The following is a 16,497-nucleotide window of genomic DNA, read 5'->3' on the forward strand; positions in this document are numbered from 1 at the left end:
AATTATTTATTTTTTTCATCATTCCATTATACTGCTACTATTATTATTACTTTTACCATATAGCCTTTGCATTAACAATTTTCCTTTTTTATTTAGGTAACGATGATGAGTTTTTCACTGTAAACACAACGACTGGAGAAATCTCATTGTCCAAGATGATTGACCTGGAGGCAGGAGACCCTTCAGTTTTCTCAATTACTGTCAGGGTAAGACTGCTTAACATTACCAGTGTTCAGCCAATCAAAGAATACTTTACTTCTAGCCAATCAATATTAAGCAATACATTTTATTTAAATTAATGCTATTTGTTAGCAAATATAAGCCAATCAGCATCAAACTATCTAGTTGTGACTAGCATGCAATATTTGGTTATTATTTTCAAAAACGTTTCGTCTTGTTTTTAATTCCTCAGGCAACAGAAGTAGGACCAACAGGCGGTGCCAGCGCCATCACAGAATTTACAATTCGTGTAGATGATGTTAATGATAACGACCCTGTTTTTAACGCACCAACATACACTACAACCATCTCTGAACTGTCACCTAGCAACACACCTCTTGTTCTTAGTATAACAGTAAATGATCCCGATATGGTAAGGTTGATTTTTTTGGAAAAGTTGGCTATATATTTTCCTAGCTCTCATGCCAATATTCTAAAAAAATACGAATGTCTATTTCTTGATTAAAAAAATATTGCGTTGTTAAATAAGTCCACATACGCAGATACTGTTATCCAAATCCCTTAATTTAGTGTGTTGTAACTTCTTAACTAAACAAACAGGGGACTAAATGAACAACAACAGGAAGACCAACAAATAACAGGATGAATCAAATAAAGAAAAAGATTGACAGAGAAAATTGAATACAAAAACACAATGGCACATCATCCCTAAACAGACAAAAATGGCAACGAAAGAAGTAACTTATCAATTTATTTCTTGTGTATAACTAATAATATACCATATTATTCTATTTCAGAGTGTAAATTCAGAGTATTTAATTAGTCTTAGAGGACCCAACAGAAACTTGTTTAGTGTCACCCCTAGCAATGGAATGGGTGAGACTACACCGATTGTAAGCTTAGAAAGTACTTTGGATTACGAAACTAGTACAGTTTACACAGTTGAGGTAAGTAAAAACACCATTCTTGTGTAATACCTCCAAATAAAGACCACACACAATATGTCAGGCCTCCATTGATTATCCTCTCATTAGAGACCAACGAGCTTAATATATGCGCCTTGAGCACTCTAGAGTGGTATGTGCACTATAAAAATCTTATTATTATTATTATTATTATTATTATTATTGTTATTATGCTATTAAACCAAACTATATCGACTTCGCCGCAAACCAAGGACCTCCTCGACCATAGTTCTGGTGTTAGAATAAAGTCTTCTCGGGTAAGGATTTTCAACTGGAGATCCTGTGACCACCCCTAGTTTCTGAAACCAGTGCATAGGGAGCTACCCAGGTGAACTTGTACATCCCTGACGAATGGCTGTGGGCAGAGTGAACCTCAGATCCAACGAAATATCTCGGTATATACATCTCAGGTTGATATGATATATAATTTTTTTTTTTAAATTTTCTTTCTAAAGATCTATGCAACGGATGCCAGAGATCCAACAAGAGAAACCTCATCTACAATATTTGTAAACTTAATCAACGAGAACGATAACTCTCCATTCTTTTCGCCTCAATCGTATCTTATCAATGTGCTGGAGAATGTGACAATCGGTGAGAACGTTCTACGTGTCACAGCAACGGACAATGACGGTGACCTAATCACTTACGGAATATCATCCAATCCCAGGTTTGCTTATCTATCTGTTTTTAGGTCTACTAATGTTGATGCTTTCGTAAAACACAAATACAATAAATTAAATACAGCTAACTCTTCCGATACCGTTTGGTTTGCGCAAATAATGTCTAGATTCCAAGAAATCTTGGTAATCCGACTTTTTTATGTAAACAAAAATTAATTTAGGACTCCTTGCTTACATCAACTTAAGTCTGGTATTGGGAGAGGTAACTGTGAAACTATACCAACCTCAGATCACACAAAATAAAATCATGTTTAGAATAATCAATACATTTATGAAATACGTAAAACATAATTAAAAATATTATTCTAAACAAATTTAATTTTTAAAAGTGTATTTTCGTTAATTCGCCCATCAAACATCATTATTTTGTTTTTACTTTATTCTAGTTTCACAATCGATCCTAACACTGGTAACATAACAACGACAAACAACCTAGACTATGAAGAAATGACGCAATATATCTTCACTGTTGTTGCTTCCGATAATAAGAATCCAGCAAGAACAGCAACTGCACAAGTTACAGTCAATGTGGAAAACGTCAACGATAACAGTCCGCAATTCCCACGTTTACGTTATGATGTAAACACTTTTGAAAATGCAAATTATGACTTGACGAACCCACTACACACACTTCAGGTAGGATAATATATAACTATTTAACATTGACAAAAATAACCAGATCCTAACTAAACTAATCAACGTATAGCTCACTGATAACAGTACTTTGTTGATATATCTTGTGCAATTTTAATTTTAATTTTAATTCCTAGAGGGTAAGTGATTTGAAGAATTCCCTTTTTTGCTGTATAACCTAGGTATTGAATATTGAAAATGGTTCCTAGTTGTCTTGAATTAACATTTGTAATAGTGCTATTCTAGCAAATCTAAATTAATTATCATTTTTATTTATTGAAATGTTGAATCTAGGCTACAGATGCTGATATGGACCCAAACAACCCACCAGTGTACAGCTTTGTAGTGAACGACCCAGATGGCAACCCTATCAATGTACAGGAGTACATGGGCCTACGTATTGACTCGATATCAGGTGTTGGCTACATCTATACGACATCGCCCATTGATTACGATGTTTTAGATGGACCAATTATTGCCACCATAATTGCTGAAGATTCTGATGGCCTATCGGATATAACTAATGTTTACATTACTGTTTTGGTAATATATGATTTTACAAAAACACAATTACTCAAAATAAAGTTTAAATGTAATAAAATACATAAAACGAAAGAATTACAAATTCTATTTATAGCCTCATTTAACATAATAGCCTACAGTAGAACCATTCTTAAAAAGACATCCCTATATTTCCAGAAATATAATATATAACACAACAAATAATAATAACTTCTCTACAACAGAACCATACACATGAAACCAAATATTGTCGAAACTACAAAACATAAAGAAATAGCTACAACCAGTGTATTGGTTGTATTTTTTGTTCATACTTGTTGTAAATAAAAATACATAAAGTCATTTTATATGTTATTATTTTTGTTTTATAGGATACGAATGACAACACACCAATGTTCAACCAATCATTATACATGGAAACCGTCTATGAGAATACTCTTCCTGGCCAGGGTATATTACAAGTTGTGGCAAGTGATGGTGACAGATCTCCACAGTATGGCACGCCATCTCTCAGGTACTACATCGACCCTCCAAGCAACACTTTCTCTATCTTACAGTCAACTGGTGAAATCTTTGCTGTAAGAAATCTGGATTATGAAACTGGAGATAGAAATTTTGAGTTCCAGGTAAGCCTACAATCAAGATCACTCTTTAAATAAATCGTAAACATATAAATGTTGAATTTTGTTATTGTTTCTTTTGACTATCTAGATGTTGAAGTGTTCCTTCAAATTACCAGACTAAACATTTTAGTAAATTTAAGCCTAATACAGGTTAAAATAGCAATTGAAATGACGGTACCTATTTTTGTATGTTAACAGTGAAAACTCATGAGGTAGATTTTGCCAAGCACTTTGTGACGTCACAGTATTTTACGGCGATGGCTGTATAGTGAGCGCGATTGTTCTGAAATCATATGTACATCCCTACTAATACGTTGTTAAAATATGGTTCTTTGAAAAGTTGTCCTTTAAGTCATCCGAAACAATGAATGTATTAAACTGAACGAAGGTCTTCGTTCTTGACATCGCATCGCATTATATTGCTAATACTTATAATGACATTTAAGTGTTCACCGATAGAAATGTTGTTTTATTTTAAAAGGTATTAGCAATCGATAGCTCCCAGCCAGATGAAATGACTGGAACTGCTATGGTTAGCATCACTATAGCTGACATCAACGATAATAACCCACAGTTTATGCGGAGTAAGTCATATTTACAAATCAGTCAACATACAACAATACATTAAAGCTGAGCATGCCAGCACTTTAACTCTTTTAGCACCAACAGTTTTAGATAAGTACTATAATATAAAACCACAAATACTGAAGAAAATTAACATTGCTGGCTTTCAAATACGAATAAAAAATGTATGATTTTCATACCTGCATTATTTATGTTTTTATCATTAGTATTTCAGTCAGTGACTGCAGAAGAACAGCAATCTGCAGGTGTCCTTGTAGCTGAGGTCGACGCCTCTGACATCGATAGTCCTGGACAAAATTCTGATATTACATATTCTTTCATTGACGGAAATAATCCGGTAAGTCATTAACAGCTCTTGTATTAACGCTGTCTCCAGAAATTAGTTTTTAGCACCTTGGTAAGGTCATCCCTGTTCACATGACTCAGAAGTGAATGCTCTGATAACGTTCTTTTGCACAAATACTTGTTGTACAAGGTGAGCATCCTTTAACCTGTGCGGATTGTGTGGCTATATGTTGCCGTGCCACTGCTTTAACCACTCGGACATTCAGTATCCAATAATGCATCTGGTTAAAGAAAGACAACGTATATTCTTAATAGATATTTTTATATTTACCATGTTTCATTTTTCTTGCAGGAAGCATTTACAATTAATGAAACTACTGGAGCAATAACGACATCTGTTGTGCTAGACTATGAAAACACTCCATCTTACACACTCCGTATTTTAGCTGAAAACAGCGCCCCTGCAGTTTCGCCTGCGTGAGTAATTGTGTATGACCAAAGATGTATGACCATAAATTTGTTGTCATAATAAAAATTTAATAATCATAGAATTTTAAGTTGGAAACTATATTATTAATTTGTTAATCTTTTCCAGATTGAATACAATGCTTCAAAACCTCCTGATACTTATTTGAATAAAGGCAAAAATTATTTTTATTAATGATTACTTTTTGTTGTTGTGTATGCAGGACTGGTTCTGCTACTGCAACAGTGGTTGTATCAGTTGGTGATATTAATGACAACAGTCCTCAGTTCACTGATGCACCGTATAGTTTTGAGGTGTCTGAAGTAAGAAAGTCAACTTGCCAATATGTTTCACTCATAATTTACCAACACCACTGTTTGTTTATGTAATCTAATCTTGAAATGTTAATGCTGCAGTGAGTCTGTTGAATTTCCAACATAGAATGAATAGGAACTTTCTCATTTTTGGTTCAATTTTTCTATAGGATCGAATGCCAGTAAGTACAATAGGTGTTGTGTCAGCAATGGACATGGACTCGGGTGTTAATGGAGAACTTACATACAGCATCATTGCTGGAAACATAGGTAAAAATACTAGTACTGCATTCAACAATGTATACAATATAATAATGGTTGTCGTCAGCATATTTAAAAATTACGGGACAGAAATTTAGTAAACATTCTTATACTTTAATCTCTTGTTGGCATATGCCACACGTATGTTGAAACCTATTTAGTTCTAAACCCAGTTACGTTTACACTTTTAAATTAACATTGCAGAAAGACATGTTTATTATTAGGCGTGTAATATTATTTTCCAAATCATTATCTTTCAGAAAATTCTGTTGAGATATTTAGAATTGACCCAATTTCTGGAGAGATTACATTGGTTGGAAATGTTGACCGAGAGAGAACCCCGTCATATTCTTTAACCGTACAAGTTGTCGATGGTGCTGCATCACCTCGCATTGAATTAGTAAACATTCCAATAACAGTGCTTGATGTTAATGACAACAATCCTATATGGATTCAACAAACATATGATGTTAGCATTACAGAAAATTCAATGGCGGAAGTTGTAGCTCAGGTATTTCAACTGTTTCACCTTCAATATCTTACGCACGCCTCCTGAGATTTAACATGGAGCGTGGCTTAGCTACAGAACTAGACCTAGTATACTAATTATTTACATTTTTTAATTCAAATATAAATTTAATCAATAATACATACACAACGGCTTGTATGCCATATCTTGATCCAAATAAGATACATGTACGTCACAGAGGAAACCGTTAGGCCTAACTGTGCAGGAAGCTCTGCAATTGTATTAAATCAATTATAAATGTTATTGAAACAAATCTTGTTTTAACCAGGTTATAGCGACGGATGCAGACACTGGTCCTAATTCTGACTTAGTATATGAGATATTGTCGCCGAGTCCTTATTTTACCATCAATAACATGACAGGACAGATTTCTACTACTGGACCAATTGATGCCGAGTCAGAGAGTTCCATCACTCTCCTTGTTAGTGTTAGAGACAGTATGTAACCATATCAGTTTTAGCATAGAAATAGTATATCTATGGTGTTGAAGAAATGACTTATGATGTGCTATGAAATCAATAGAGCATAGGAAATTCAAAATCGAATTCAAAATCTCATGAATATTATACATAATAGAGTCTAATGCTATTTTTTTAAATTTCAGATGGTTTTCCATCGCGTCAGGCTTCACCTTTTGCTCAGGTGAACTTTGAAATTGTTGACATCAATGACAATTCTCCAATGTTTGATGAATCAGACTACGTTTTCACAGTTGAAGAAAATTTACCAAGCGGAACCACAGTTGGTCAGGTAAAATTGTTTTTAAATAAGAAAGTGTTAGTATAATGTAGTAAAGCATTTATGTTGTTCCCAGAGTTCCATTCATTTTTACATTTCTTCCAATGTAATTTTCCTTCAGATTTCAGCAATGGACTTAGATGAAAGTGACGATTTAACCTATTCATTGCAAGGTTTTGATAGCATCTTCGCAATATCTTCCAACAATGGAACCATCACAACCCTTCGACTACTTGATAGAGAAGATGTTGCATCCTATGACCTGACTGCACGTGTGTCAGATGGACTAAACATCGGTCAAGTGAATGTAAGGATCATAGTTCAAGATGTCAATGATAATATTCCGATTTTGGTTGTTCAAATACAGAATGTAACAGTGTCAGAGAGCGAGGCTCCAGGCACATTTGTAACAGAAGTTATTGCAAGTGATTCAGATTCAGGTAAGAATGGCTTAATGGAGTCACAGTATTCGTTCAATTGTAATGTGTTTTGGATCATATCAAAGTGTCTTTCTAGTTTTGTGCTTGAAGGTATAGTCTCTCAAATTCTGTATACAGCAACTGTTGGAAGAGAATGCCAAATTAATAACCTGCAGCCTAGAATGGAACACAGATAACTTCTTTCACCTCTCTCTTAAGATTCTTTTTCTTTCAACAAACCTTCCCTCATTCATTTGGCCACAACGACTTATTCTGTCTCTCTATTTTACTTAGATTTACCAATCACTTAATTCTATTTCTCTTAGATTCACCAATAACTTCATTTACGATCACGGACGGCAACATCAACAATGCATTCATTATAACATCTTCTGGCAATATCGAAACATCACAGTCACTGGATCGCGAGTCAATCCCATACTACTCTCTAACAATCGAAGCTACTGATAGCGTACTTGATGGCATCCAACAAACAGGAACAACAACTGTTGGAATCATCATAACGGATGTGAATGATAATGGACCACTGTTTGTCAATGACTCTTACTCAATTACTGTACCAGAAGATGTCAGCCAGAGGACTCTTGTTACGGTTTGTATATTTGCTCTTTTTTATTCTATAGTATATGTATGTATTTTTATCTATGTAAAATATATACTAGTTTTAACTCACACATTAAGTTCCCAATGTTACATCTTGTCTTAAGACAAGATTTCAACATTACTGAATATTTCTTACAGTGTATCTTTCGACTATTAGGATTACCATTACTGCACTGTAACTAGTTGAATTGTGATAGAAATGCTGGATCCGAATATTACTCTACTAGAAAGGATACCCACCATCCCACCGAACCTGAAAATGTAGTTAAACGACTTTAAAGTCAGATCGTTTTATTTTGTATAAATATATAAAAACAACCAAACAATCTGTATATCGTATAGTATGATAATATCCCTGGACTTTCATATCTCATGTCTTTTTAGGTTCAAGCAACTGACGCTGATGAAACTGTGAATGCTCAAATCAACTATCGTATAATCTTTGGCAATATCAACAATGCCTTTGAAATCGATTCGATTACTGGAGAAATCCGTAGAGGACGTGCTCCTTTGGATCGTGAGTTTATTGATGCATACTCCCTTGATGTTGAGGCATCAAATCCTGGAAGCAATCTGGCGAATGATTACGGTAAGACGAAAGAATTCTAGGCATTCATAGATTTTTTTACCTAATGCACAAATAATTGTTTGGTGTTTATGAGTGATGGCTTATTGTGGGTGTATCTATATGAAAACTTTATCTTCTTTCACAGTGCGAGTGAATATAATTGTTGAAGACGTCAACGATGAGGTTCCAGAATTTAGTCAGTTGGTTTACCAACGATTGAACCTTGACGAGAATTCTGTACCTGGGACATTTGTTATCACCGTCTTGGCAACGGATAATGATTTAGGAGCGGGAGGAGATATTAAATATTACATAGAACAAGGTGAGTAGGCCTACTACTTTCATTCAGCCGACGTACATTTTACCAATTAGACATCTTTCAAAAGATGGTGAATAGCACCTGAATGTCTTTCTAGTCGACTCTTGATGCTACATGTTTATATACATTTATAACATGTTTTATTTTTCAATTTTTATTGAACTTATGTCACTATTGAGAGGTGACAGCGTTGAAAATCCAAACGTATTAATTCCTCTTTCTTTCTTCTAATTTAGCTATGAATGTTACAGGAATCGATTCAGTTTGTGTCTTATCAACTTTTTTTTTTAAAACAATTTTTTATCCCGAATTTCAAAAACGTTCTTTCTTCAGGAAACGATGAGGGTAAATTTATGATTAATGAAGATGATGGAGAGATAACTGTAGCTGATACTTTGAACTTTGAACTTGTAAGAAACTACACTCTACAAATCAGTGCAAGAGACCAAGCTTCACCGTTCAACACAGGTATAGCTACGGTCACTATTGAGCTAAGCAACGTTGATGAGCAGACACAGTTCATGCAAGACCAATATCGCGAATCGGTACCAGAAGATATTCCTATTAACTCAACTGTCTTACAGGTAAGTTAGTATATTTTGGTTTCTAGACAGCAATATTATTAAAGTGATTTTCTAAAAAAACCTGCACACTTAGGGTTAAGTTCATCTAAAGATAAGAAAACCCAAAAGAGGAAAGATGCACAGGTATGATGACTTTAGATTGGCCTTACAAAGTAATTTAATTAATGTAAACGAATGATGTATATCATTATTTTCATTTAAAATTTGTTTTTACAGGTGCTTGCAACTGACCCTGATCAGAACACCCTCATCTACAGTCTTAGTCCTAACACTCCTTCCTCCATTCTCAGGCTCTTTACAATTGACCCAATGTCAGTAAGTATAAGATGGTTTACTTCTCATAATACAAGTCCTTTTCAACCTATTGGGACACAGATACACCCTTCTCTTTCTGAAAACTACACATGAGCCAGATATGTACATGTATCTTTCATTTTAAATTCTTATAAGAATTGTTCTAGCACCAGAATCCTTTGTGCCTGACGCTATACTTTGTTTGTATTTAAGTGCCTTTAACCTATTCTAATAGGTTCATGCCGAAGAATGAAGAATGTAAGAAATTAATCACCCTCAGCTGGATACATAGAGTAGACAGAAGTACACATAGATATTTAAATCAATGACAATGATACTATACTTTTTTAGGGTGAGATTAGGACAATTGGACTTCTAGACAGAGAAGTAACTGATCTGTATACTTTCAATGTTTTGGCTTCTGATGGAGGTGCTCAAGAAGGGTCAACAGAAGTAAGTACATTCATACAATTATTGAAAGAGGATATATGTTCCTCTAACAATACTGTACATCAATGCAGTTTGTTGACAATCATGTTTATATCTTACTAGGTACGGATCGACGTTGAAGATGTTAATGATAACAACCCAACGTTTGATGTAGATCCAGTGGTTCTGGTCACTATCCCTGAGGGCCAGATGCCTAATTCAGCCGTAACATCGTTCCGAGCCACCGACCCGGATGATGGTGTTAATGGACAGGTAGGAAATTTTAAAGTAATATTTAAAGCATTGTAATATATTTTTTTGAAATACATGGTTACTTGTGACTGGAATTCCCTGGACTATGAGAAAAATAAAAAACTGACAGAAAGATCCAACGAATTCCCAATTCCAGCCTTTCTTAAATTACAGATGACTTTTTTTACTTTTATTCATTTTTTTCTTTCAGGTTACATACAGAATTGAATCTGGAAATTCACCAACATCATTTTCTCTTGATATTGGTGGAAATAATTTGGTTACCCTAAGAACAACTCGAATACTGGACAGAGAAGTGATCGCAGAATACAGTATTGTGGTATATATTGTAAACATTATACTATTTTACAAAGATAAATTAATAAATTCACATATATATTTTAAACATTTCTTTTTTATCTTTTACACATAGGTTGTTGCGTCTGATGGAGGGAATCCCTCTTTAAACAACTCTATTCAAGTAAATGTGACATTAGAAGACATCAACGACAATCCACCACGGTTCACAGCAAGCGTATTTAATGGTTCTATAGATGAGGTATATTGTTTACTTTAGTTCTTTTTATTAGCAGACAACCAACAGTGACTCACAAATTTAGAGCATGAGTAAAACATTCCATGCTTTCAAAGGTACAGCTAAGTTCACACCAAGATAAAGAGTGTAATATATGTAATGTAATGTGATATTTACACATTTAATTCTTTAATTGATAGAATTCACCTGAAGGTACACCTGTTGTAAATGTATCTGCAACGGACTTTGATGCTGGTAACAATGCTCGTCTTACGTACTCTATCCAATCTGGCAACACAGGCAACACTTTCCAGATCAACCGACTTACAGGTGAAATCACAACCACCTCAACCCCAACTGACCGAGAACAATTGGAAACCTACTCCCTCAATGTACAAGTAACAGACGATGGAATTCCACAGTTTACCGAGTCCGTCGATGTGTCTATTCAGATTCTAGACAAGAACGATGAGACTCCTACATTTATTCCTTCATCGGTGACGTACACAACCGAAGAGGGACCAACGTCTGTGGGTGTTGAGTTTGGACCTGTTACAGCTATTGATGGAGATAGTACTTATAATGGACAGATAGAATATACGCTTTTGGATGGATATAGTACTTTCAGTATTGTACCTGAAACGGTAAAATTACCAGTTAATTAATAAAACATAGAAGCCAACACAACAATTTGTAATAATTAGACACTGATTAAAGTCAGTCAGTCTTTAAATATCAATTTATATTTACACTATTTGTTGCATTTTTTGTAGGGATTGCTAAAAGTTGAAGCTGAGTTGGACCGTGAGACTGATGCAAGTTATGTTTTAACTGTGTTTGGAGTTGATCAGGCAGTTATAGAAACAGAAAGATTGACTGGTACAGCTACAGTAAGTTTAAATTCAAACCTGACTGGTTATGAATATTAGATGTTTATTATCACATTCATTTGAGGTGGATGAAACTTAACGATGACTTAAACTTTGACGTAGGTAGATTGATAGAAACGTTCTGAACAACTCTATTATAAGGGGACACTAAGTTGGATTTAAAGGTGTCTTCTTCTACTGCATACGTCTGATAATTGCTTGAAGACAAAATAAATAAAATGTCCATATGTTAATCTAAATATTATGGACATTCTTCACTACCTTTATATAAACTCATGACAAAATCAAATTAATATGCAATTGAATCATTCTAGGTTACAGTAATTGTCCAAGACATTAATGACAACATGCCAATGTTTGACCAACCATCTTATGGACCTGTGGACATTGGTGAAGAGCAACAGGGTCTGGTTGTTGGTGTGTACACAGCAACTGATGAAGACGAGAATGTTATAACATACAGTATCGACCCATTATCGCAAGGTTAGTGGCAAATCAATTTCCTTGCCGAATTCTTTTTAAAGTTTCCGTCTTGTTTCATACAAAATGAAAACAGTATTATTCTCTGTTGCACACGCATACAAATTAAAACTAGTGATGTTTTAACAATGTATGTGATGAGTCATACTAAACGGTGAGATTCTCATATATGTTTTCATCTTCACTATTATTTCTGTAATTGATGTATCTTTTAAATACAGTATTGTTTGATATATTTTTTAGGTCTGTTTGAAATTGATCCAGATACTGGAATGTTGTCTTTGAGACCAGGCGTTACTCTTGATTTTGAATCAGAAGAAACACATGTGATTACCGTAATTGCTACTGACGATGGTACTCCATCACAAACTGGAGTAGTAAGTATTATAACTTTATTTACCTTGCTCCTACTGAAATATTTTCTTCTGATTTTATTCATTTTGTATAACCTTTTGCACAGGCTTAAAATTACATTATCGCATCGTTTCTAGTCCCAAATCAAACTCAGTAACCTCAGGACACCCCTATGTATCTTAGTATTCATAATATTAACATACCTATTTAGCTTCATTGCTATTGTATGCATGTATAACCATTACAACTTTCTTATTACCATTACAACTTCGTTTTATTACCTTAAAGTGATAAATAATAATAATATAAGCTATCATTTATGTTAATTAATGCTGATGTTTACTTAATCATCATTTTAGACAATGGTCACTGTGAGTGTTACCAATATCAATGACAACACACCAGAGTTTGAAGGTGCGCCATACACCACAAGTGTCAATGATGACACACCACCAGGATCTAACATTACCACAATCACTGCCATTGATGCAGACAACCAGACAGATGGTCTCCGGTATTCTATCATTCAAGGAAATCCTGATGGATTGTTTCGAATTGACCCTGTAGTAAGTATCGTGAAAGTAGTTTTAGTGAGTCTTGTTTTAGGAAAGTTTATGTATGTATTCATATAATCATGTTGTATTTTATTTTTAGACTGGTATAGTGTACTTAAACAAATCGGCTGGGAATTATGGAGACCAAACGTTTCCATTGACAATTCAAGTGAGCGATGATCCAAATGATCCAACAAACTCTCAAAGTGTAAGAACCAATCCATTTTTTGTTGTTAACCCAATGATCGATACAAAAAGACAACTAGGCGATGGCAATAGTACTGTATGTTTGCCTGAAGTTTAATGAATGGGATTGAAATATTGTATATTGATTATAATGATTCCTTCTTCTTTCAGAGCATTACAACTTTGACAGTATCTGTGATCTCTGTTGAGAGGCCACCAGTATTTGCTTCAGGGTTGTTTATTGGTAGTGTTGATGAAGGTATCGAAGGAGCTCCGGTGACAGTGGTAAATACTTCATACTATTTGTTACTATAGCACAAGTCAATTCTGATTCTGTCATTCTGAACATGTCGGAGTATACACATTTTAATGTCAGCTTTAGATGGTTTTTTTCAGATTGTGGGAGATCCTTATAATGTACATATATAGGCATTTTCCTTCTAATGTGTTTTTCTTTCCTCAAATGTAGGTACCCGTTGTCAGTGTGACTGGTGATGGTTCTCAGGTTACCTACTCAATTACTGGTCCAGATTCTGACTATTTTGACATTGACCCTGCAACAGGTAAATCCAATTTCTTATTTAGCAGCATACTGCAAAATGATCCTGTAACCTAATATATATATATATATATATATATAACAATACCATGAAAGCCCCAGTGGTCTAATGGTATATATATATATATATCTCTTGCACTGATGAAGGGCTAGTGTTGCCCGAAAGCTCTGCTAACTTTCCTGGCTGTTTACTTTATCGTTTTGATTTAGCTTTTCGCTTTTTATTTTTGTATCTCCATTGAGATCCAGCCACTAATACCCACAGCATATATATATATATATATTTGTATTTTCATTCCATTTTCTATATTTGTTTTTGTAAGTATTAGTTGAGTATATAGTATTATCAATTGTACAGCGATTTGGTCACTTGGAAAAGCGCTATATAAATCCAAATTAAATAAATAAATAAATAAAATAAATTTCTTTCACCATTCCTTTTTCAGAGTGAAATGACTTTTCTATTCTTTTGTTTCATTGTTTTTAGTTAAACATAAAATGGAGAACTTGGGAGAGACAAATACCATGGAAACCTATCAAAGGGTATGTCTCTCCAACTCCATACAAATAGAAATTAAAATGTTAATAGACTTACTATTTTTTGTTTAAATGCAGGCCAACTGACAACCAAGGTAGCTCTTGATGCTGAGACAAAAGACCTTTATGAATTTGAGATTGTTGCTACCAACTCCAAGGGAGAAACGGACACAGCAGACATACAAGTGATGATCACCAACTTAAATGACAACTCTCCTATTTTTGTCCCACCACAAATTAGCATCAATATATCAGAGGGTACAGCTGGTGGTAAGATATTTTCAATAAAATTAATTAATCCTGTAGTTGCTGTAATACCACAGAAGTGGCAAAACGAAACTAGTGAAAATGAGGATCAATGGTAATATTAGCTTTTTGCATTACTATAGATCAGAACTAATGTTTGCAGTTTGGATTCTTTTTTGTAATATTATTAAGATTTAATGTTTCTTTTTATAACAGGTGAAACCGTGGGTCAAGTAAATGCCACTGATCCAGATGGTTTTCCAATTACTTATTTCATCTCCAGTGGCGGTGAAGGCAGATTTGTCATAGATCCACAGACAGGTGTTATAACGGTATGTAGAAACATTACTTTGTTTTAACTAGTCATTTTCAAGCTACCTTCTTGCTTGCAATCACATGTATATTGACAACATTGAAGCATAAAGAACACCGACAAATAAGAATTTTTTGTAACCTTTTATTCAATCCACATGTTTGTTTACTGTTTGAAAACTGTATGTGTCCTGAATTTTTTTCTGACCCAGTTTTTTATCTTTCTGTATTTATATGTATCACCTATTTATTTCCATGTTGCATCAGGGAGTTATTTAACAACTGTTGTTATGTAATTGTGTTGCTGTTTTAATTTAGGTGCGCCGCGCCAAAATGTGTTTCTTTTTTATTTTTTTATGTTGTATGATGTACATTTAACAATAGGTTGCACCTGGTGAGACAATTGATGGCACTCCTACATACACGCTCGTCATATCAGCCACTGACGGAGGAAACCCAGCTCAGACCGGTACGTCAGTCGTTACGATAAACGTTGCAAACATCAATAACAGCCCACCGTATTTCACATCAGATCAACTATACCGCGTCGTCATGATTCCTGAAGATACTGCAGTCGGTACAAACATTGTAAACGTCACAGCAAAAGATGACGATAACGATGCTGCTCTTACGTATAGCATGACTGACAGTGTGATGTATGACAGTGCAGGGAGAGAGGTCATACCATCAACGGCAACGCCCAGAGCTACTAGCCAGCAATTATTTGTTTTGGATTCACAAACAGGAGTCTTGAATGTAGACATGCCACTGGATCGGGAAGTTGTTGAGACTGTACGATTGACCATCAAAGCTACCGATAGCAACTCTGTTGATCCAAGTCAAGCAGACAGTCTTATAGATGGTAAATATTGTTTCTTTTTATTTTACCTTCAAGAGCATTGGTTTTACGTCTTTTTCTGTTATTATAAATTATAAAAACTAAACGTTAAATACTGATATTACTTCACTTTTTCTGCATTGTTCTTTTTTTGTGTCATTTTTATCAAATACATTAACCGATTTACCCTTTTTTGTTATTTAATTAGCCATTGTAGTCGTTCAAATAATTGACATTAACGACAACACACCAGTTATTGAACAACTGAACGTAACATCATTGGTTATCGAAGTAACTGAGAATGCAGACCGTGGAACACTGCTGACAACCTTTGTTGCCACTGATCCTGACAAAGATGAGAACGGAAGACTGGAGTATGTTTTGGTTGATGAAACCACTGATTTGGTGGAGCTTATCAGAGAAACTGGTAGGTTGTTTCCTGGCATATACTCAATACAAATAAAATTGGTTTGAATACAGTACTGCTAAAAATTAATCCGAAGTGAAGCTGTAGCTTGCCTTCTAATCATAAGGTCCATGTTTTATTCCTGATCTAGTGCCAGGGTTGTAACTCATTGTGAAACTTACTCCACTCCCTAAAACCTCAACTGAGACTTACTTTATACGTATAATGTAATTAATTCATTATATAATTGAAGAGACCTTGTTGTTAGATGTTATGATGTAAAAATGAGAAAAATATTTTGACAAATAAGTAACAAATTAGATACTC

At 34.5% G+C, this 16,497-nt stretch overlaps 1 protein-coding gene across 1 annotated transcript in view; it reads left to right on the forward strand.

Annotated features, from left to right (window-relative positions):
* Positions 1-16,497, forward strand: part of LOC140041787 (cadherin-23-like) — a 44,399-nt gene that overhangs the window by 16,060 nt on the left and 11,842 nt on the right. The window contains exons 23-59 of the mRNA XM_072087656.1: positions 97-206; positions 413-592; positions 978-1,127; positions 1,601-1,815; positions 2,215-2,464; positions 2,756-3,004; positions 3,355-3,609; positions 4,088-4,190; positions 4,398-4,528; positions 4,829-4,953; positions 5,166-5,265; positions 5,427-5,526; positions 5,778-6,028; positions 6,315-6,483; positions 6,651-6,796; positions 6,906-7,224; positions 7,530-7,816; positions 8,212-8,416; positions 8,541-8,717; positions 9,048-9,298; positions 9,515-9,613; positions 9,944-10,045; positions 10,145-10,294; positions 10,485-10,613; positions 10,707-10,832; positions 11,009-11,452; positions 11,582-11,698; positions 12,013-12,181; positions 12,422-12,555; positions 12,892-13,098; positions 13,187-13,294; positions 13,444-13,557; positions 13,742-13,835; positions 14,447-14,638; positions 14,831-14,946; positions 15,311-15,788; positions 15,973-16,191. Of these exons, the coding sequence (XP_071943757.1) occupies positions 97-206; positions 413-592; positions 978-1,127; positions 1,601-1,815; positions 2,215-2,464; positions 2,756-3,004; positions 3,355-3,609; positions 4,088-4,190; positions 4,398-4,528; positions 4,829-4,953; positions 5,166-5,265; positions 5,427-5,526; positions 5,778-6,028; positions 6,315-6,483; positions 6,651-6,796; positions 6,906-7,224; positions 7,530-7,816; positions 8,212-8,416; positions 8,541-8,717; positions 9,048-9,298; positions 9,515-9,613; positions 9,944-10,045; positions 10,145-10,294; positions 10,485-10,613; positions 10,707-10,832; positions 11,009-11,452; positions 11,582-11,698; positions 12,013-12,181; positions 12,422-12,555; positions 12,892-13,098; positions 13,187-13,294; positions 13,444-13,557; positions 13,742-13,835; positions 14,447-14,638; positions 14,831-14,946; positions 15,311-15,788; positions 15,973-16,191 (6,771 nt within the window). The remainder of the gene's footprint in view (positions 1-96; positions 207-412; positions 593-977; positions 1,128-1,600; positions 1,816-2,214; positions 2,465-2,755; positions 3,005-3,354; positions 3,610-4,087; positions 4,191-4,397; positions 4,529-4,828; positions 4,954-5,165; positions 5,266-5,426; positions 5,527-5,777; positions 6,029-6,314; positions 6,484-6,650; positions 6,797-6,905; positions 7,225-7,529; positions 7,817-8,211; positions 8,417-8,540; positions 8,718-9,047; positions 9,299-9,514; positions 9,614-9,943; positions 10,046-10,144; positions 10,295-10,484; positions 10,614-10,706; positions 10,833-11,008; positions 11,453-11,581; positions 11,699-12,012; positions 12,182-12,421; positions 12,556-12,891; positions 13,099-13,186; positions 13,295-13,443; positions 13,558-13,741; positions 13,836-14,446; positions 14,639-14,830; positions 14,947-15,310; positions 15,789-15,972; positions 16,192-16,497) is intronic.

The sequence above is a fragment of the Antedon mediterranea genome, chromosome 1, assembly GCF_964355755.1.
Source record: "Antedon mediterranea chromosome 1, ecAntMedi1.1, whole genome shotgun sequence".
NCBI classification, from domain to species: Eukaryota; Metazoa; Echinodermata; class Crinoidea; order Comatulida; family Antedonidae; genus Antedon; species Antedon mediterranea.